This window comes from Delphinus delphis, chromosome 17, assembly GCF_949987515.2.
Source record: "Delphinus delphis chromosome 17, mDelDel1.2, whole genome shotgun sequence".
In the NCBI taxonomy this organism is placed as follows: Eukaryota; Metazoa; Chordata; class Mammalia; order Artiodactyla; family Delphinidae; genus Delphinus; species Delphinus delphis.
Window position 1 is genome coordinate 72,406,751 of NC_082699.1, and position 22,846 is coordinate 72,429,596.

The following is a 22,846-nucleotide window of genomic DNA, read 5'->3' on the forward strand; positions in this document are numbered from 1 at the left end:
CATGGGGAGACAGCTCCAGTACCCAAGGGCTTCAGGCTAAAAGCAGGGGCGGGAACGCCTGTAAGTTGGAAACCAGAGCTTTAATTTGTAGAGGAGGTGGTGATGGTAACCAGGGCCCCAGCCCTGAGCTCATTTGTGAATTCATACCATTTCATGATCAGTGGACTAAAGCCACCCTCCTTTGCTTGCAGCCAGGGAGAGAGGAGCGAAAGATGACAAATGCAAACCAGAAGTAGGAGCAGCCGGGAGGGAATGGAAGGGAGTTGATTTTCTCCACTGGGAGCGCTTTCAAAGCCCGTGCCAGCGCTGGTCCCTGTAACTGTATCTCCACTTCCGCCTGGTACCCTCCCACCGTCTCCCCCGCCCCACCTTTGAGAAACGCCTAGGCAGGATGACCCCAGCTCCTTCTGTGAGAATTTACCGCCCTGATGTGAAATCATAGCCCTGTAACTTTCCCTTTAAGAGCTGTCAGAGCCGGGGAGGCTGGCCAAGCTTGGGCTGGAGGTGGGGACAGAGGGAAGAAAGAAAAAAAAAAAAGAGAGAGAGCGAGAGGCAGGAAAAGTTTTTTCAGAGGAAAATGCAGGGCTTGTCCTTAACCCTGACGTCAGATCTTGCTTTAATAAAACCCCCTCAGGGCTGCGGGAAGAGGCATATCTGGCACTCCTGATGGGCCAGGTCAGTCTCGGCCCAGCTCCCCCGAGAGGTGGCCGGATCCTCTGGGCTGCTCCGTAGATGCCTTGGCCACTGACCTCCAGGCATGAGGTGGTTCCTGCCGTGGGCGCTGGTGGCAGTGACAGCAGTAGGAGCAGTGGGCAGCACCCCAGCCATGGTGAGTCCTGCCCGGAGGGGCATGGAGAGGGGTCCCAGCTCCCATCTCCACTGGTCCTGCTGCATGGGTGGGCAGGATGAGAAGGACTGGAATGTTAGGGGGCAGGGAGGTGTCCACTGAGGAGCAAGGGCGAGGCCCAGGGAGAGGAGTAGGGCTGCTGGGGACAGCTGATCCCGGCAAGGGGAGGAGCAGAGCCAGCACCTGGGGAAACAAAACGAACAGGACTTCCACGCCTTTTATTCCCACCTGAAATGCAGCAGAAAGGGACACTCGAAGGAACAGAGTCAGGGAGCCTGGACTCCAGACGTAGGAATGCCCAGACTGGCTGTGTGACCTTGGGCTAGTCACTCACCCTCTCTGAGCAGCATAAAGTAAGGAAAACTATTGTTAGACTTCTAGTCTTTGAGTTTGGAAAATGAGTTTCCAAGTGTCGGAGATGCTACAAGGCAGGGGGTGGGGGGTGGGGGAGTTAGTAAAAGCCAAGAAAAGTTGGAAGGGATAATATCAGCTCTCAACAAAAGCACTAACTTGCACAAACAGTGCTTGTGTTGATTCTCTAACCCAAATGCGGCCGCCTTGGGCTTGCACAGCCCTCTACAGTTTATGAAGCATGTACATTCGGGTCTGCAGAGGAAGCCCGCTGTTTCAGGGGAACCCTAAGGGTTCTCTCTCTCCCACCTCCATCCCAAGGCACACGGAGGGGAAGGGAGGAAGGTCTGCACCTCCGAGAAGCCAGGGAGTAAGACACGTGGCAGCACAGAGCCAGGCGGCTGGCTCGAGGCTTGGAGCAGGCACGGGGCGGGCAGGAGGTGGGCAGCTGTGAAGAGCTTCTGAATCCAAGATCCCACAGCCCGGGCCAGGGCCTGCTGCCAATAGTAAGGCCAAGAGAACGAGGGAGGATGGCAAGAGGGAGTTTATTACCCATGGACGGCTTTCTTGGGGACTGATGTGCCCCATTCCTAGATGAGGAAGCTGAGGCTTGGGGGTAAGCTACTTGCCCGTGGGCTCAAAGACGCTGGTTCTGAATCAACCAGATCTGAGGCTGAGAGCTGACGGCTGACCACAGGCCAGTTGCTCATAGGCGCTGGGTGATGGATATTCCTCCAAGCACGGTCGTGTGCATTGATGAGATCAGGGAGGGCGTCTGGGTGACTTGCTGTTAAATCCTCCATAACTTGTGCGGCTTCTGAATGTAGTTGATGCTGAACCATCCTACCAAAAAAAAAAAAAAAGAAGAAGGGACTTCCCTGGCAGTCCATTGGTTAAGACTCTGCCCTCCCAATTCAGCGGGCATGGGTTCCATCCCTGGTCAGGGAACTTTTAGGGAGTTTGGAGTTTGGGGTTGACATGTACACTCTGCTGTATGTAAAATGGACGACCAACAAGGACCTACTGTATAGAACAGGGAACTCTGCTCAATATTCTGTAACAAGCTAACTGGGAAAAGGATTTGAAAAAGAATAGATACATTATACGTATAACCGAATCACTTTGTTGTACACCTGAAACTGACACAACATTGTTAATCAAGTATGCTCCAATATAAAATAAAAAGTTTTTTAAAAAAGGATATTAATTCCATTTTACAAATGAAAGAAATGGAGACAGGGCAAATCAGGGACTTGCCCAGGGTCTCACAATTAATAAGTGGGAGGGCTCAGACTCAGATCGTTTCCTGCCAAATCCCACTCTCTCTTCCATAGCTTTCCTGAAAACTGGAGCACCCAGAAGACGCCATATCAGCCTTTATTTCAGGGTTGCAATGTCTGGGAGGACAGGGGGTGGATGGTGAAGAGGTGAGAGGGGTAGGGTAGTGAGGTCTGAGTGAGGAGAAGGAGAGAAGTATGTGGGGGGTCCAAGTACACGGGAACCCCAGGTACCTCCTCAGAGCAATCTGCACTAGGGAAGAGGTTGTACAGGCCCACAGACTCAGCGGAGGGGACGCACAGCACAGGAGCTGGGAGTCCAGACAGACCCAGGCAGCAGGATGGAGGGAAGGTTTCTGGGAGGAGACAAGTTACCTCTCTTCTGTGCCCCTGTCCAGGGACCTTCTGTGGGGACCCATACTTCCCCCCTACAACACTGTTATCTGATTCAGGAGCTCTCCGGATAGAGCCTTAACCCCCCCGTGAGGGCTGGGAGACAAAGGTCAACCTGTACTTTCCTTCAGAGCCAAGTTCCATCTGTGGTCATCTTCCCCAAACTCATACATAAAGGGAATGTGAGTCCATTCAAGGTCCCACTGAGGTTTTAATGGGAAAAAATGATGATAGATGTGTCCATATGGAAGAAAAGGTTCATGAGAATTGCCAAGAAAACTTCTAGGAAGTCGAATTGTGAGGGGGGACTTGTCCTGTCGGATAGTAAAACATTATCGAAAAGTTCCGTAATTGAAGGAGGAAGAGGCCAACCCAGGAAGAGATAAATCCAGGAGCGGGACAGGGCAGTGAGCTCAGAAACGTAGCCAAGTGTACTCAGGAATGTAACATATGATAAAGGTGAGCTACAGACAGACCTTGTTTTTCCATCTCTTTGTTCTTTTCTTCATTCTACATGTAGTGAGTACCTCCCTTGTGCTAAGAGAGAGGGTCTACATTTGGGGGGGGGGGGCGGTTGCCAAGCACTGCGCCAAAGCCTATATATTTATATACGTAAGACCTTCCTCAGTTCATCCACATGACATTTATGATTATTTATTAAGCATCTCCTAAATTCTCATAGCAATACTATTAAGCAGATGTAATCATCTTCCTTTGTAGATAAAAACTAAAGCTCAGAGAGGTTAAGTAATTTGCCCAAGGTCACACAGCTAGTAATCTGTGGAGCTGACCTTTGAACCTAGGTCAGCTCTCAACAATACAGCCTCTTGCCTCCCTGGTCCATGTACGTGTGCACATATGAGAAGCACAAAGTCCGTGACCCTACTGAGCTTACAGGCTGGCGAGGCAGGTGACAGCCACTCATACGTTGGAATGAGAGGAGGCAGGGGTGACGTCATCCAGGAAAGAGAGGCCGGGTGCAAGCTCTGTCACTGGCTGAGGCAGCTCCAGCAGGTCCCCAACCACTCGGACCTTCCCGTCCTCTCTTGTTAATCGGGGCTGACGACCGAGCCCCGTCAATTCCCCGTTGCCGAGGAGTGAACACAGGGCTGCTTGAGGGAAGCCTCTCAGAAGCACATGACCAGGTACATGAACGCTGTGCAGATAAATTCCGGGGCACACATTAGGTCTCTGGTTGTCTGTGTACAGCTGAGACCCATATACCTTTTCCCACAGAAATGTGTGTTGGTGTGCACAGGGGTAAAAGCATGCATGTGTAAGGGACTGTGGCTTGTCTGAAGGTATAAAGCCCCATGGTGTGTGTGTGTGTGTGTGTGCTTGAGGATACGTGGGCTGAGTGTGAAATGCAAACCCACTTTCAGCCCCTCAGACCAACTACAGAATCGCGTGGCCCCGGGTAAGCGGCACACCCCTTTTAAAAGATTGCAGGAGCATACGCGACATGGCTTCTTTACACTTCCTGTGTATAGCTGGGAACTGAGCTACATTTCAAACCCCACACCCACCAGCTCCCTGCTCAGAGCCTCTTCCGTCAGATTGGACACTCTGCTCCCAGCTCTGGGCCCCTCCCGCCCACTGCTTGTCCAGGATGCTGGCGAGAGCGCGGCTCGGACTGGCATTTTGCACCTGGGCACGGCCCTTGGTGAGGGCTCACCCTCTGGAATGGGCACGGGAACGGTGCTCCTTGGGAGACCCGATCCTGACCTTGGGCTGGGCAGTACGTCCAGGCTGTCAGCGGCATCATCTCCCCAGGCTTCAGGAAAGGCCCCTGCCCCACGCCTGCAAAGCAGCCAAACGCCAGGAGGCTGTCTTTGTACAAACAGAAACCCTGGAGTTCCTCCCGGGAAGCTTTGCCATCTCTCTGAGCGGTGGGAATGGGCTGCTCCACACACTGTAGGTTACATATGGGAGCAGGGAGGTGAGCCAGCAGTGGTCCAGGGTGGGATCGTGGGAGGAGCTGGGAGGGATGCCAACCACAGCCCAGGAAGTAAAGCCGGGTAGGAAGGCCCACAAGAGGACCGTATAACACTGCAGACGTCTGCGGGCGAGGCTTCAGCACACTGTCCATTCATTCAGCAACTCCCGTGGAGCACACTCTGTCCCAGGAACACGGATGACGATGAGGGCTAACACTGATCCAGCGCTCACCGTGTCCTGGGCACTGTATCCGCGGCATCTGCGTACATCAGCTCCCTTGAAAACCACACACCTACAAGGCAGGCTTATTATAGTCCAGACCTGCACTGCCCAACCAGTAGCCACTTGTTACATGAGGCCGCTGGGCAGCTGAGATGTGGCTGTGTCCCAGCTGAGCCGAAAGGCTAAAATACACACTGGATTTCAAAGACTTAGTGTGAATACAAGACCGTGAAATTCTCAGGATAATTTTTTTCTGTTGGCTCCATGTTGAAATGATAATACTTTCAAGATATTGGGCTAAACAAAATACATCATGAAAATAAATTTCACCTTTACGTTTTAGTGTGGCTGCTAGAAAATGTAAAATTCCATTCAGAACTCACATTATGTTTTACTAGACAATGTTGTCCTGGAAAGACACAAGTGTACATAGAACGATCGTGATAGGTGGGGAAGGGAAAATACTGAGCTCCTCTCCTTGCAAGCTGTGCACCCTCAGACAAGTAACCCAGCCTCTCTGAGCCAGTTTCTTCATCTGTAAAATGGCATAATGTTAGTACTCACTTCTTGGGTGCTAATCCTCTTGGGAGGCTTAAAGAATAAAGGGTAAAGACCCCAGGCTCAGTACCAGCTGGGCAAGATGGGGGGGGCAGAGTAATTGGTGGGCTGTGCTGGGCTCAGTGCTGAGTTGGTCTTCAGAAGATCTCGAGGTTTCCACATCCTGGCCAGCTTCCCAGAACATGTAGAGGGAGTCAGTGAACGCTTCTGGATTATCACGTAGGAGAAAGAAATACTGATGATGATGATGGTGGTAATGTTGACGATGATGGTGGTGATGGTGATGGTGGTGATGATGATGCTTGAAGGGGAGACTTGTGTCTTACAACCCTGAGTCAGGTTGACAATGACAGTGATTTTCATGCCCATCCACTCACTTGTTCCATGGATGTTAACAGTGCGGCTATGTGCCCAGCCCCTTCCTATTGCTAGAGATGTGGCGATAGATGGTTAACTCAGTCCCTACCGACAAGGACGGCTCACGTGCTGGAGGTAGATTTTTTCCCTAGCACAGACGAATGTGTTGAAAATCTGACAGGGAAGCTTAGAGGGCTTGCAGAAGAAAAAAAACTAACGTTGGGGCCCTGAGCCTGAATTCCTGGGGAGACTTCCCACCCCCACCCCCAGGCACCTGTACATTAACTGGCACCTTGAAGATTCTTACACACACATCGTTTCCAAAACCATCGAATTAGAGAGACTCTGGTATCTCCTCCAGCCGTGACGTCCTGATAATCTACCAGCTCTCCTACCCTTCTTCCTTCCATCATGGCGGGGGCGGGGGGTGGGGGGAAGAGAGACAGAATCAGAGGAGGAGCTGGGCCTCTCAAATGTGGATAATGGGCATTCCAGGGGATGTGATAAAATCTTCCCATCTCATCCCCCTCATCTGGAAGCAAGTCCAGGCTTGGGGCATGGGCCTGGGCTCTGCTCGGCCTTGGTGGTGGTATAAGGGGGAAGACGGAGGAAACGAGCGCCCAGGCCCAAAGGACAGGAAGGGAGGGGTCCTCCCCTGCCCCTCCCATAATCCCGCGTCGAGTCTTAGAGTGGAGAGAAGGGCCATGTGCCCTGAGCCCGCCCAGGGCTGGAAGGGGCAGGAGGAAGGAAGTGGTCTAAGGGTGGAGGAATGTTCTGAGAGAGCTGGGACTCACATCCTGCTCCTGGGGCAGAATAATGTTGCGGAAAGAGCTAGTCATCACCGTGACATCAGACAAGCCACTTGCCTTCATAGCGCTCATCTGTTAATCTTGAAAATGAGGAGGTTGGACTTGACCCCAAACTTGCTTCCAGCTGGAGGCGTGAGCCACTCCTAGGGGCCACAACTCATTCATCAGGTGGGCCAGTCACAGGGCTCGGGTGCCATGATTCTTGTAAGGGAACGCATACTGCTGCCTCTTCATTAAGAGTACGGTTGGCCTGACACCCCAAAAGCCCATGCTCTGGAATGTTCCTCTAGATATGCTTCTGCCCTTCAAGGTGTCCCCAGATATTCTCCCTTTTTCCCACGTCTCCTCTTTCAACTCTCAGAGCGTACACCTGGTCTCATAAAACTGGAAAGCATACCACCAGCTTCATCTCCAAGGGTCCCGCCATCTCAGTGGTACCCGGTCAGGCCTGGTCCTTAGGATGCCCGGACGCTGCTGGTCTTTACCAGTGGCGGCTCCCCTGGGCCTACTGAGCTGGTTGAGTCGCCATCCAGGACTCCAGAGTTTTGATACTTTCGACCACAGTCAATCCCTGAGGCCTCGCACGTTCGAGAAGCATCCTTGTAAATACCATTAAGAGCTCAGTCCCACCTGCCTCCCCATCTCCGTGAATAATGCCTCCATCTGCCCCGTGAGAAAACTGCACCATTATGCACCCTTTTCTCCCTCCCAGGGCCTCCAGCTCCCCGCTCGGACCCGGTCACTAAGAGGACTGATCAGCGAGCCATAGCCATGGGCGTGGTTCCTGAGCACAGAGCAAGGAGTCGCAGACCCCATTCTAGGCTAGGCTTTGGTTTCATCTCTGAGCCTGGATTTCTTCATCTGAAAGTGGAGACGAGAAACCCATCTGCCCGTGCTCTCGGCAGGATGGAGTGGTGGCCGAGGGGAGATGGCGGTACAGCATCTGGGGCTGAGAGCCAGCCCCCCACCTCCGGGCTGGGCCTCAGCTTTTCATCCATACAAGGGACCTAAAAGCCCGACTCACAGAGCCCCAGCGACAGAGGCAGAGAATGCAGGTTGGATGCTGAGCGCGCGTCGAGAAGGAGCTTGGGGGCCGCGATGAGAGAGTGATGATCAGGGTGCTTTGGGGTTGGGGTGCTGTCTTCTAGGCTTTTCTGAGAGCTCCTGGACAGCAGAAGCTGGTGGGTGCGTGCTATGTGGACTGGGGACTGCAGCCGTCTACCCGTCCTCCCTACTGCTGCCCTTGGTGTTCACATCTGCCCCCCATACACACACACACTCACTCCAGCTGTCTCTGGCCCTATACCCCAAGTAGCCACATCCTGACAACTGCAAACTTCAGCTCTTAAAGGATCAAAAGCATCAACCCTTGCTGGGACCTCGCTGGGGGCTGAGGACCACACGGAGCTCACTGAGTCTCACTGAGTCTCACCCCCACTTTACAGACTTGGAGACTGAGGCACACGTTTTGATGACCTCCCTGCGATCCACGCTTCAAGAACACCCCCAAGCTCCCCACACAGGGCTGGCAGGACCCCTTCCCAGGGTGTCCAGTGCCCCAGCCTCTTGTCCACGTTCTGCCCTCCCCACCCGAGACAGGGCCCCATCCAGGAGGAGGGGGGGGGCGGTCGGGGTCCAGGCGGTGGATGGAGGGGAGGCCTTGTCGGAGGCCCAGCTCAGTGAGCTGATGGTCAGAGTCAGACAGCGCCAGAGGGATTGCCTCAGCCCACTTGCCCCTGCCCTGTCAGGGGGGCAAGCAACTCGTCCAAGGCCACAGTCTCAGCATCAGGGCTGCAGCCCAGGGCCTCCCACCTACAGGTCCACCCGTAGGGGCTGAAGACCGTTCCCTCTGTCCTACTGGACGGCTGCTAGCTCTTCCCTTGTATGCAGAACAGGCTTAAGCTCAGAGGGCAGTTTCTTCCCCCTGTGTCTGTACTGGCTCTTGCTCCAGGGCTGGTCCCCTCCCTGGTCAGCCATGGCCACCACCACAGCCAAGCCTGGGATGTGGAAGGCTCTCTGCTCCTTTTCGTGAGTTGAATGAACTGGAAATCAGGCAAGAACAGGGTCTCTTAGAGGTTGCTGGGGGAATACGAGACCCAGAGTCAGAACAGAGTGTATAATTGTCTTGCTGTGTCTCTAACCTCCGTGGGCCTCAGTTTTCCCATCTGTCAAATGGGGACCCGCAGCACTGCCCTTACAGGGGTGTTCTGGTCATTGCCTGGCACAATGGGTTGGCTGACTCAGGAGAGATCCCCGTTTTCCCCCCAGCAGGCGCACACGTCCCAGGCATGGCCCTTAGGTCCTCTGGCCATGAGGCCTGCTTGCCTTCCCCGTGTCCTTGAGCCCTAAGCCCCAGCAACGCTGACCACTGGTCATTCCTGCTCCATGCCACTTTTCAGCACCCGCACGCCCCTGCTCATGCCGTTCCTCAGCTTGGATGTTCTCTTTGCCATTCTGGTCAATTCTCACTCATCCTTTAAAGATGCAGACCAAATGACTCCTCCTCCAGGAAGCCCTCCCTGCTTCCACGGCCCCATCCTTTCCCTTCTCACCTTGCTCTCATAGCCCCTAGACTCTGCTGAGACACCCCGCCGTGTGGCCCTTGGGTGTGATGCCTTAAGAGACTGATACTGGTTCAGATCCCAACTCTGCCACTTGTGAACGGTCTTGGGCAAATGATCTGACCTTTCTGTGGCTCAGTTTACTTATCTGTAAACTGGGGGAGATGGTTATAAAAGCAGCCTGCCTCTTAGGGTTCTCACAACGACTAGATGACTTAGCGTGGAAACCAATAAAAGAGGCATAAAAGGCAAGACGCAGACAATGTAGACCTCATTTTGATCTTGATTCGTAGAAACCATCTGATTTTTTTTTTTAAAGCTTTGAGATAATCAGTGAAGTCTGAATATGGACTAAGTATTTGCTATAGGGAAGATTACAAAATTGTAACCAAACTAAGTTAATCGGTGTGAAAATTGTTTGTTTGTTTGTTTTTAATTCTCCACACTTTAGAGACACTCTCTGAAGAATCTCAGGTACAATCACATGATGTCTGAGATTTGCTTTGAAATCCTCAAGAATGAAAAAGCATGTGTGTAGGCGGGAGAAATGGAGGAAAGGAGGTGGACAGAGGTAGGTTGATAATTATTGAAGCGGGAATAGGTATGTGAGATTCACTATATTATTCTCCCAACAGTGTGAATATTTGAACACGTCCCCAAAAAAGAATGAACACGTTTTAAGTTTGATTATACGTAACCCTGGTAGAAATGCCCACCACTGGCTATGCACTCCGTCAGGGTTAGCTCTTATTAATAGCGCTGTCACTCTGTAACAGAAGTTAGCGATCATTTACTAAAAAAGGACCAGAGAGTAAATATTCTAAGCTTTGTGGACTATAGGCTTTCCATGGAATCTTTCTTTTTGTTTTTTTTACAGCCTTTTAAAAGTGTAGACACCGTTCTAGTCTGTTACAAAAAATGCTGTGGGCGGGATGTCCCTGGGGGCTGGTTTCTGATCCTTGCTCTATAATGCAATTGCCTTTTTCATACTCCTGTCTCCTGGGGAGGCTGGGTGCTCCCTGAGACTTTATACGGGGAACTTTGTAGATGCTTTATATTCAGTTGATGAATGAACAAATTCATGAGGGCTCGTTATTTGGAAAGAAATCTGGCTTCCTGCCCTTTCTACCTTCTCCATATAAAGTCGACTTTTCCAAACAGACGCTCATAAGACTGCATGTTTGCAAAACTAATTAGCAGAAAAGCTCTACAAACCTTCCACCTCCCAAGACGTGCAGCCTGGCCAGCGCTGGGCCTCACGTCCCTAGAGATCCTGCCATCGGAACCGGAGTGAACATGGAAGGCTCTGGGCAGTGCTGGGTCCTCCAAACACTCAGGCCAGGTGCCTTGGTGGGGTTTGAGCTAAGAGTTTTCCAAGACGGTGACCCCACCTGCAGGGCATTCCTACCAAGCCCTGGGTACAGACCCCTAGGGGTATCCTCGGAGGAGGAGATGCTCAGAAAATGTGTCCACCAGGTCACATGGTGGCCGCCTGTTAGTTACACCAGAAAAGTGAGAGCAAACGGTCGGAGAGGGCTGACCACAGGGCATCCCCAGCTCTGGACCCAGGTCTGTGTCCACATTCTCCCACTGCCCATCGAGGCCTCTTTTCAGGGAAGGAGCAAACAGAAACTGCTTCCAGACAAGGCAGCCCTTTCCTAAAACCCCCAGGGCCCAGCTGAGGCTGGCTCAGGCCATTCCTGTCTCAACCCTGCCCCCTGGTGGAGCATCTGGGGGTGGCCGCCCAAACGTGGGCAAGCCCAAGCTCTCTACCATCCCTTCCATTCACGAAGCACTAGCCCACGGTGTGCCAGGCTCAGTGTTGAGCACCTAGGAGTCAAGAAAGGGCAATCTGTCCCTGAAAAGCCCCGCGAGAGGCTCCCATCTCCTCTTCCGGGGACCCCGGAAGCTTGGGCTCAAATGAATTACAATTGTCACCACCCCGTGTTGTAATCTTGTGTGTGTGTCCATACTGTGACTGCCTTCGGGTAAGAACCACATGCCTTGTTCATCTGAGCACCAACCGCGCAGGAGATGCTTAGTACATGTGTGTGATGGGAGGATGGAGGAATGAATGTACGGATATGAATGTGAAGGAATGAAGGAGTAGGGCAGCATGGTGATAAGTCCCTCTGGAGGGACACTCTGGGGACACTCAGAGACCCCTTCTCAGCTGCGAGACTGTGAGCAAGTTACTTAAGCTCTCTGAGCTTCAGTTTCCTCATCCGTAAAATGGAGGTAAGACTGTAACTGCATTAGGGCTGCTGGAGGATGCTGTCATCATTACTATTTTACAAATGAGGAAACTGAAGCTCAGAGAGGGTGAGCACGGCCCTAGGTCACAGAGCCTTGGGAAATGGGTTCCACTCACTGCAGATGCCCTGCCCTTTCCTCCTGGTCCCAGGGCCCTGCTCATCGATGAACCACACACACTCTCAGAGGATGGTGGGGTCTGGCTCCATCATCGATCAGGATGGTTAAGGTCTCAGGGTGGCACCCCACCACTGCCAGCTCCTACTCTCTGCTCCCATGCCTACCACCATTTATTGTTGTAAAAATGTTTTCCTTCTTAATTTTCATCTGCTTAAGTTTGTCCAATAAATATGATTAAATGGATTGATTCACGGCTTTCAACCTGCCGACTGATTACCCTCCCTGCCCAGAGGGTTAAGTAGCAGACATGGTCTTAGCCCCTTTGGGCTTCTTTAGGAAACCACACACCGGGTGGCCACAAACACCAATTTATTGCTTATAGTTCTGGAGGCTGGAAGTCCACGGTCAAGGCCAGCATGGTCACATTCTACATGAGGACCCTTTTCATAACTGGCATCTTCTCATTGTGTCTTCACATGGTGGAAGGAGCCAGGGAGCTCTCTGCAATCCTTTTTATAAGGGTACTAATCTCTGCCATAAGGGCTCCACCCTTATGACCTCATCACCCCCCCCCAAAGACCTCACCTCCTAATACCATGACCTTTAGAGAGGTTAGAACGTCAACATATAAATTTGAGGGGACACATTCATTCAGTACCCAGCTGACACTTAGGGGCCTTATCATGGGGAGCTGCTCCTTTTCTATTTCTTTCATTTTTCAGTCTTTCTCACAAAACAGTAAAAGCAAAGTACATCATTTTCAATTAACTACATGAGGCCTGCTTACCGAAAACGGTGTGTGTTCTGCAGTCTGGCCTGGACTGCTTTGTGGAAGGTTGATCAAGCTGCCGACAGGTTAGGCGTGTAAGTGATGTTCTAGAAAAGTCATGTTAAGACAGGAAAATGGCCTAGAATCTCCCCATCGTACCCTCCCCTGGCCCAGTTCTCTAAGACAACGGTTCCCATTCTCACGAGAATCACCAGGGGTGCAGGTCAACATACACATTCTGGGCCCAGCATAGAAGAGCTGAAGCTGAATATTCCAAGTGGGCTTCAGGCATCTGTATCTTAACCAGGTCCTTAGGCAAGTGGACCCTTGTCACCCTCGGCTGCGTTCAGTGCCCAGGATTCTTCCCAGACCACTTCAGTCAGGCTGTCTGCGGACAGTGGCCAGGCATCAGAGTTTATCAAAGCTTCTGGGTGGTTCTAACATGCGGCAAAGTTTGGGAGCCACTGTAGGAAGTGACTGCGTGAGGCACTGCCCTGGGGGCTCTGAGGATGGAGGTGGGCCGTGGGCTCAGCCCGGGAGCTGAGGGGCTGAGCGGGCAGAACCAGGCAGGAGCCTGAGCCCTGGGTGCCCAGCCTGGGAAGCATCAGGGCACAGCCCCACCCTCCTGTCTTTCCTGTAAACACAGTGGTGTCTGCGGGGAGTCCGCATGCAGAAGCACATTGTAAAAGAGGCTCTTATGTGAACAGCTGCAATTTGCAAGTACCCAAGGCTCTTCTTGATTCTCTTTGGCTTTTTCTCCAGACGATAGATATTCTCCTTGCTTTCTGACTGCTTTCCTTCCCTTTGTTCACCCTTAGCTTCTGCTGTTATAAAAAATGATGTAGGCCCAGTGAGTTTGCAATAGTCCCTGTACCGTGACCAAGGGCAGGCAGACGTGCAGTGCCGTCTTGGGTATTCAAGGTGGCTGATGCGTGTGTGTGTGTGTGTGTGTGTGTGTGTGTGTGTGTGTGCAGTCACTTTCCCTGGGGGGTGGGTGCTGGACAAGGCAGTCGGGATTCAGAGGGTCATGCACCAAAATGAGGAGTCCTCAGGCCCTGGGGTCTAAAGGTCTTCCCAACCCACAGCTCTCATCCAGGACCTTCTAGGGATGGCAGATTTCTACCACTAGATGGCGCCAGCAGCAAGGGCTTGGCTCAGCGGACCCGGGGCCCCTCCCTCCACTGCCCCACGGCGCCATCACCTGCTTCCCTCATCCAGGGCGGGGGCCTTCTCTGCAGCTCCCCTTGAGGAGCTGAGTGCCCTGGGGCTCCCGGCATGCACTTGGAAAGGAGGCTTCCTTCTGGGGAGGTTTAACTTGGTATGGAGACAGCAGGATGGATAGTAACCACGTGGAGGTGGTTACTATCCAGATTCCAGACCATCCCAGCTCAGTTCAAAGTGTCCAGACCCCCAAGTCTTGTGCTGGGCTGTGTGGGTGCGAGGCAGGGCGCACAAGCACGGGAGCGCAAGGGCGAAGTCGTGCTTTCGAGCGTCTGCCCTTTGCCAGGCCTGCATACACAGTGCTTCTGCATACACAGTGCCTCCACCCTCCCAACAGTTCCCGAGGGGGCATTACTGTGGCCATTTCACAGATGGGGATGTGGAGGCTCAGAAAGGTTGTCCAAGGACACAGAGAACCCACTTCTGACTGTCTCGGGTCCCATGCTGTTTTCTTGACCCTCAAACTTAGAGCAGAGAAAAAAGCTTCCAAGATGGTAGACCCTGAAAAATCAAGAGACACCAAAGCCCCTTAGAGTCAACAATTCCCCATCCATCCATTCCACCAGGTGACACTGACACAGCCCTGCTGTGGGCCGTGAGCCGTGTTTCAGGCCCACAGAGAGAAGTAAGGCACAGGCTCTGTCCTTTACAAGTTCACATTTTAGTAGGGGAGGCAGCACCTCTAATACAACCTGGGAAAGGCATGGAAGGCTTCCTGGAGGAGAGGGTTTTTTTTTATTTCCTCTGCCAGGAGTAGGTCTTGAGGGTCTAGAGACTGTCAGAGGTGGTCTGGGGGATTCATAAAGCTCCAGGCCTCCACTGTCACAGACTGACAAGGAAAAGTCTCTCTGCACAGAGTCAGAAAGATGAGGGTGTGTGAGTGTGTGTGTGTGTGTGTGTGTGTGTGTGTGTGTGTGTGAGCGTGTGGTTTCATTGATTTGGGGGTTTGGGGTTTTGTGTGTCACGTTGTACTTTTCGAGGAAAAGCGAACGAGGGAAGGTAACCTAAATGCTTTCCCGATGAACACAGACCAGCCCTGCCAACCTGCAGAGCAGTCTGCTCCCCACCAGCAAACCTGCCTGAAACCAAGCCTAGAGGCGACGAAAGCCTCAAATCAAGGTTTGCAGTTTTGACTTTCAAAGTCCCTTAATGTGTCAAATCAATATTTACTGCACTTGTTATGTGCCGAGCACAGAACCAAGAGCCCAGCTAATCCAGCACTTCAGCCTGGACCATCTCTCCTGGCCTCTGGTTCTCACAGCCAGGCACTCAAGGATGTCCACCACTCACCTCGGCAGAGAGCTCCCGGGGCCGCCCCGGTGCCCAGCACTCACACACGGCCTCACATTGTGATAAATCACCTCGAATAACTGTCTCTCCTATGAGCTGCGGCGCCACAAGCACAGGACATTTTTAATAACTTCATCTTCAAGTGCCTAAAACTTAAGAGAGACGGTGAGCTAGCTCAGCAAACGTTTGTGGAGTGACTGAAAGAGCCCAGAGGGGGCAGAGGTAAAGGTCCCAGAAATGAGAGCTTGGAGAGTCATTTGTGCCTACGCCCTGACATGGCCCGTGTCATCCTGGAGGTGTCCCTCTGCCTTTTGGATCTCGCTTTCCTCCTCAGGAAAAGAAGGAATCTGTCGGAATATCTCAGCATCTATTGTTCAAAGAATGAAGCGCAGATCTGTAAGCCCACAGAGCAGGCTCTGGTTCAAGACGGAGGAGCTGGCCCGTGGGGCACCCCGCGCAAGCCCTGGCTCCACCTCCGCTAACCTCAGAATTCAGGAGCCCCAGACAGGAGGCTCCCCAGCAGGGACCACCGCCTGGGGGTGGGAAAATGCAGCCTCCACTCTCCATCCTCAGGCAATTCCCTTCCTCCCTGGGCCTAGGTTTCCTCCAGTATAAAGAGTGAGGGGCCAGGAGGGCCGTTCAGGAAGGCAGCCGGAGGGGCCGGGCGGGGGACTGGATCCCTGAGATACAGGCAGTTGGAAGTTCCTAATACAGGCCGGCACCCCACAGCAGCCTCCCGTTCTATCTGCCTGATCTTCAGCGCAGCGGGGGCTCTTTGGGACTTATGTCTCCTTCCCCGCTGGCCTGTTGTCCTGTCCATCATATTTGCCAGCATAAAGATGAATATATGGGCTCGGGGATGGGAATGGGGTTCTGGGGAGGAGTGCAGGTTGGGGAAGCGGAGTGGTGGTCCGTTACCCTTAGCGCAAAATAAGACCCCTCTCTGCATGGTTTGCACCAGCAACAAGAGCATGACTCCCTTCGCTACGGAGGCAGAGCAAGCCAGCTGCAGGAGCCACCCATGCAGCCCTTTCCTGGGGCTCAGAGGGGAAATAAGAAGGAGAAGAAAATTCATAAAAATACCTGCCTGAAACCCGATGTTAAATATGCATATCACTTACATGTGGAATCTGAAAATAAAAAGATACAAATGAACTTATTTACAAAACAGAAGTAGACCTACAGCCATAGAAAACAAATGTATGGCTACCAAAGGGAAAGGGGGTGGAGGGATAAATTAGGAGTTTCGGATTAACAGATACACACTACTATATCTAAAATAGGTAACTAACAAGGACCTACTGTAGAGCACAGGGAACTATACTCAATATCTCCTAATAACCTGTAAGGGGATATAATCTGAAAAAGAATGTACATATATGTGCATGTGTCTATGTATGTATGTGTAACTGAATCACCGTGCTGTACACCTGAAACCTCAGTGGAGAGGGTAGATCTTTAGGACGCAGAGAAAAGAGCAACCGGTGGATGGGGTGTGGGCCGTGCCACACGGCGTGACTCATCAGAAGGCATTTCCTCAAAGCTGTAGCTTCCTCATCTTCAATCGAGGCCAACTCAAGGACCTCCCAGGTTTCGGGATGATCAGAAGGGAAGGAAACACCCATGGGGCTCAGAGGTCTGACCTAGAGTCTGCCCCCTGCCCCCTGGCCTACCAGCTGGGGAATTTGGGCGACGGGCTTAAGTCTCTGAACTCCGGCTCCTCCTGTGGTTGCACTGAGGAGAAAGGAGACGTCTGGCTAGTAAAAGTATGGTGGAGAAACATAATTTCGCGTAAACCTTTTGAACACCGTGAAGATGGGAAGGTGACTGCAGACCTTTGGCCTCTGAACCCCTTACCTGGCAGCTCCCTTTATGTCTGCCCTTCCCCTGCAGGCCCTCTCTCCAGCTCCCACGGCCACGGTCTTCACCCCGGCTCCCCTGGAGGACACCTCTGCACACCCCCAGTTCTGCAAGTGGCCGTGCGAGTGCCCGTCCTCCCCGCCCCGCTGCCCGCTGGGGGTCAGCCTCATCACAGACGGCTGCGAATGCTGCAAGATGTGTGCTCAGCAGCTCGGGGACAACTGCACGGAGGCTGCTGTCTGTGACCCCCACCGGGGCCTCTACTGTGACTACAGTGGGGACAGCCCGAGGTACGCAGTAGGAGTATGTGCACGTAAGTGACACCCCACACACACCATCCGGCCAGCCCCCAGCATCCCCAGCTCTGGCCCAGGGACCCCCACCCATTGCCCTTCCTCTGGCCTGGCTCCAGTTCTGCAGGAAATACCCCCCGCCCCCTACCCCAGGCCGTGATTAGAGGCCAGAGGCTGGGCTCTTCCTGAGGAGGGAGGGATGCTGCATTCCTCTGGCACCCAGAACCTGGCTGTCTTCTCTGTTCTCCATCCATGGATGAGTCCAGGGAAGAGGTATCCACCAGTCAAGCCTGGTTCTGTTTTCTTAGTGGTAGAACTCTTTGCTGGTTGCCCATGACCTCCCAGGGGCACCAGGACCCTGCAGAGCTCCAGATATTTCAGTAATATTGTAAATTAAAATAACATGGCTTTAAAACATTTAGTAGCCTTGAAAGGATAAAACCCAGCAGGCTGAAACCATCCCTTCCTACCACCCACCCATGTTCCTCTGGTTACTACAGTCACTTTCAGCTTTCAGCCCTTTCTTCTGGTAGTTGCAAATCCTCAATACATGTCTTCAGTTATACATTGATCAGCTTTAAATATCAATTGTGGATAATCTATGAATGATCCCTATATGATAGCTAATGTCTGAGTTCCTTACTACCACCTGACGTCTCCCCCATCTTCCAATATCATTGTCATATTTTTGGTTATAAACCACTATTTACAATATTAGGATTATGTAAATGTTTTTCACTGTGACATGAGACAGTGCACTTGTTTGAATTTCCTTTATTATGAAGGCTTTTGTTTTTCCTGGGGTTTCTATTTGCCTTTGCTTTTGCTTTACTCTTTGTCCTTATAATAGCCCCATGCCAGGGGAGAGGCTGTTTGTTGTTTGTTTGCTCTTCACAGGGTTCTACCATTTCCTTTGTTGTTCTCAGAGACCTCCTTTCTGGGACTTTCTGGTCTCCTGCTTCTATCTGGACTGTTATTCACTTAGCTTGAATCATCTAAGCATTTATTCAAGATACCTGATCCAGCATGATGAAAAGACGTCACTAGGCATCATGACACAGCAGCCTAACTTCTGAAAAGTTACTCAAAGCCTCATAAACCCAAGAACTCCCTTCTTCCCTAATGCTGAATCCAGCTTTCCCCGTAACTATGATTCTAACACACACCACTGCATATTCACCCACAGCAGACTCCCTCACCCTCAGTTAACCCATTATATTCCCTGAAGTGGGTTGCTGACGAGGGTTATGCACAAAATTCCAAGTCAAAACAATCATGGTTAACTTACGAGCACTTTCTGCTCTTTCGACCTCAGTTCATGCCTCAGCTTTCACACCAAGTCATCTGTCTTTCGCGGTCCAAGTAACCACCATTGATTCTGCCATCTTTCCATCTTCCCCCCTTTTACTGAAACTCATTATTAACCCCACAAAACTCTGTTCAGTGAAAACTTGCAGATTCCATCCGCATAGAATCATCTGACGTGTTGGTTAAAAATGTTATTCCTGAGCCCCACCCCAGACTTACTCATTCCAGTTCTCTGCAAGTGGAGATGGGAATCTACAACTTTAACAAGCTCCTTGGACCACTCCCGTACTCAGGTCTGAGACTGACTGCTGACGTATATAGTCACTCATATACTCTCTCCCCCTACCCAGGTAAGGAAACCAGGCTGAGCCCTCCCGCAGTAGAATCCCCTCCACGTCTCTGAGACCGTCTCATCATTCCTTTCCCCTTTTACAACTGTTCCTTAAGGTCATTAAAAGGAAATTCATTGTGACTATATGATTCCCTAAAGTTGCAAAGACATCTCACCACGTGCTAGGCACCACAACTTTATAGACATTCCCTCATGGACCCATAGACTGTACAGACCCCGGGACTGCCTATCCTGCCTGCCTTTGCCACCAGGGGCCTAGAAAGCCAGCTTCCCAATCTAGCACCAGCCCTCTCTCTTTAAATGTCAGCTCCTGTCTTCACCTGGCTCCCTCTCGTCATGAGTCTCTATTTCCATTCCTTGTATTTGAAAAGAAGACTGGTTTTCAGGAGACTGTAATGAGTACTACACTTGCCAAGGGTTCTCTGGTCATATAGGTCTACAGACTTCGGAATAAATAAGGTTCAATAAGTGAAACAGAACTTTTCAGAGGTTTTAAACGTTCACGTCCATTGTCAAATTCCAAAAAGAGAGCTGACATGAGAGGACTTTTCTTTTTGAACTTATTTGCACAGTGAACACGTTTTTCCAGGCAGAATTTTACCCAATGACCCACCTACCCCACCACACACACTCAGATACACACACAGCATGCATACATGTGCGCGCACGCACACACACACAATTCACCAGTGTGCTACTGAACATCTTCCCGGAAATGCTGCCATAGTGTCTGAATTCATGAGACCCTAATGCGAGAAACAAGAGAGTCCAGGGTCTGAGACGCTAGAGAGGAAGAGGCTTTGGGGCGAGAGGGGAAAGAGAAAGAAGTGTTCCTCTACACACACAATCTGTCAGCAAATGGCCAACAACCAATGGACGATCCCCAGGCCAGGCTAAATCTGTCCTCAGAGATGTGCGTGTCATTAAGCCAGGACAAGGAAATAAAAATGAGCAGGTGCAACACTGGCACAAATAACTCCAAGAGAGGATCACAGGGATTATGGCAAACTAGTGAATGCAAGCTTTGGCCACTGCGGCCAGGCGGAAAAGTGAGCTTGGTCTGATCCCGTCTGCTCCGTTTTCAAGTGAATCCAGAAAGAAATCCAGATTTGTGTATGATTCGTAAATGTTGGCAACACATTGAAAACTTTTTTTAAAAACACTCCACGGGCCAAACTAAACACCTCTGTGGGCAGCGAGTGACCTCTGGATTAAACTGTTTGGCTATTTTCGTGGACAAACATGACTGCATTCAATACAGCTGGGTCAGGATTGAGGGCAGTGTGGTTTGCTGGAAGGATCATGGAATTTACAGGCAGACAGACTTGGGTTTTGCCTCCTGGCTCTGCCACTTACTGGCTACGTGACCTTGGGCACGTCACTTAAGGAGCTTGATCCAACCAGCTTCGCGTGGTGGTTGAGGCTGCTCTTGGTGAGTGTCTCATGTGCTTCAACTTTCCTTTGTAGAAGTTCCCTTAGCCTTGTCCACGGTCATCCTCAGAGTCTGGGGGCAGGGCTGGTTCCAAGCGCAGACTCTCCCATCTGAAGAGTGAGGGAGTAGAAAACCCATGCATGGGGTTTGGAGCTAGACAACCTAAGTTCGAAGCCCAGCGCCGTAACTAACTAGTACAATGGTCTTAGGAAAGCTGCTTAACCTTTTTAAGTGTCAGTTTCCTCATCAAGGAAAAATGCAATGAATGAATAACGCCTACCTCTCTGGGTGATTAGGATGTCAAGTGCCTGATACACAGTAGAAGCCCAATACGGAGTAGGTCTCACCCCATCTGACATCCACCCATCCGTCCACTGATTCATTCACGCGGTGAACACAGGTTAGTGATAATACAGCAATGGGGTTACAAGGCATGGCCCACTGTCCCTGCTCCCAGGCAGGTGACAGTCCAGCAGGGGTGGGGCAAGGGGAGTAGATGTCCAGACGGCACAGCAAGGTGACTTGAGTTCCTTGAAGTCCGTCAATAAAATGAAAGCCCACCCGTTCATGCCTGGACTTGCACATCTGAATGGGGAAGGAAACTCAGCCAGCTTCCCCATCTAGCCAGGAGCTAGCTGGTCCTTCAATTAGTCAGGAAGAAATCGAATAAGGAAGGGGTGCCAGAGTCCGCTGACGAGACAACCCACAGCCATCACACATACCAGCCATCGCTTGTCCCTACCCCCTAAACCTCCCAGGAGACTGCGAACAACTTCTAGAGGCAACGGTTCCCAAGCCTGGCTGCAAACTGGATTCACCTGGGAGCTACCAAGGGCAAAACAATAAAAAATACTGAAACCCAGGTCCACCCTCATATACTGGAGCATGGTGTGGGCATCAAAATTTTAAAGAGCTCCCCCGGTGGTGCTATCGTGCAGCTGGTGTTGAGAACCACTGTGCTAAGGGCTCCCAGCACCCAGCGCTGCCCTCTCCACCAGAAGTTCCTACACACGGGCAGAGACGGGCTTCAGCACTCCTTTCTCCCCCTCCACCAATACACACGCGCATGCGCACACGCTCCCTGGAGCAAAAGCGCACCGGCAGGGGTGACTCAGAGGCAAAGATCAGTGATTCACCCAGCGCTTCCTCTGCTTTGTTTTGTTTTCCTATTTCCCCTCCTTTATTGGTGTCTGGTGGAAGGAAATGGATGGTGGAGTCAGAGCCCCCAGACTTTGGGAGCAGCTCCATCAGTCACCTGTTGGGTGACCTCAAGCACTAACCCCACACCCCCAGTTCCCGTCTCTGCCAAAGGAAGAAAACAAAGCTCTCCTAGGGCAGTCCCTGCGAGGACTGCGTGAGATACCAGATGGTGCCTGGCTCCAGATCAGAGGGGCAGTAAGTGTTAGCGCCTTTCCTTTCTGTACCTTCTCCAGCACAATCACCTCCCAAGGAAACAGGCAGTCACCCCAGTATTCCCACAGGCTGCCCTCACTGCTCTGCTGAGCCGAGCTCTGTGACCTTAGGTGTGTGACGCAACATCGCAGAGACTCAGGTTTGCTGTAGGTGAAAATGCAGGTGATGATGTGGTATCGTTTCCTTATGGGATGAAATCAGCAAAGCAAGGAAGGCTAACACAAAGCAGGTCAGGCAACCAAGAACCCTCACTCCTGTTAGATACAGGGATGATGATCACGATGACGATGACGACGATGACGATGATGACGATGATGATGATAATGACGACGATGATGATGATGGTGATGATGATGATGATGATGGTGATGATGACGATGATGATGATGATGATGATGATGATTCACCTTCGGGTGAATCCAGGAGATAAGCTGGAACTCTTGGCAGACTAGCCCTCCTCGGGTGAATGCCCTTGCCACCCTGGGCTCTCTGCTTGCACTTCCAGACACTGTCCTCAGGGTGGGACCCGGCATCAAGGGTGGGAATGCTGGTGGGGGCCCAGCAGCCCCAGATCTCTCCTGGAACTCCAGGCTTGCAGAACAAGCTCCACACGGCCACTCTGATGTCAACCAGGCATCTCGTGTCTAGTGAGGAACTTGAGTCCACCCACCCCAACCTTGCTCCTCTGAGGACAGAGCATCCCTCTCCTTCCAGGGCTCAGGACATAGAACTAGGAGTCCTTCTTGATGCTTCTCCTCTCATCCTTGCATCCTATCTGTCAGCGTGTCCTTCCAAATATACCCAGAAGCTGAGCCCTTCTCCTCCTGGCTGTCCCTCACTGGTCCAATCACCATCACCTCTTATCTGGATTCCTAGTGTGGCCTCCTGACACCACCCATACCCATCAGTCTGTTCTCAACTCAGCACTACGAGTGTTTTTGTGAAACATAATTCGTATCATTGATTCAACAGTTACTCATTGAGCACCTACTGTGTGCCAGCCTCAGTTCTAAGCTCTAAGAGCTTTGTATTTTCCACTGAGCCTCCAGGGAAGCCCCCTCTCACCTCATCTCCTGCCTCCTGACTTTCTCTCACCCTTCCCTGCCCTCTCCCACATCCCAGGCTGCTCCCACCTCAGGCCTTCCCGCCTACAGCCCCTCCCGGCCTGGGCAGCTCACCTCCTTCCCATCTTTGCTGAATCATCCTCACCACCGTGAGGCTT

The 22,846-nt window shown here is 51.8% G+C and overlaps 1 protein-coding gene across 1 annotated transcript in view; it reads left to right on the forward strand.

Annotated features, from left to right (window-relative positions):
- Positions 1–757: 757 nt before the first annotated feature.
- The window catches only part of CCN4 (cellular communication network factor 4), a 28,281-nt gene continuing 6,192 nt past the window's right edge, over positions 758–22,846 (forward strand). The window contains exons 1-2 of the mRNA XM_060035311.1: positions 758–829; positions 16,860–17,139. Coding sequence (XP_059891294.1) covers positions 758–829; positions 16,860–17,139 — 352 coding nt within the window. The remainder of the gene's footprint in view (positions 830–16,859; positions 17,140–22,846) is intronic.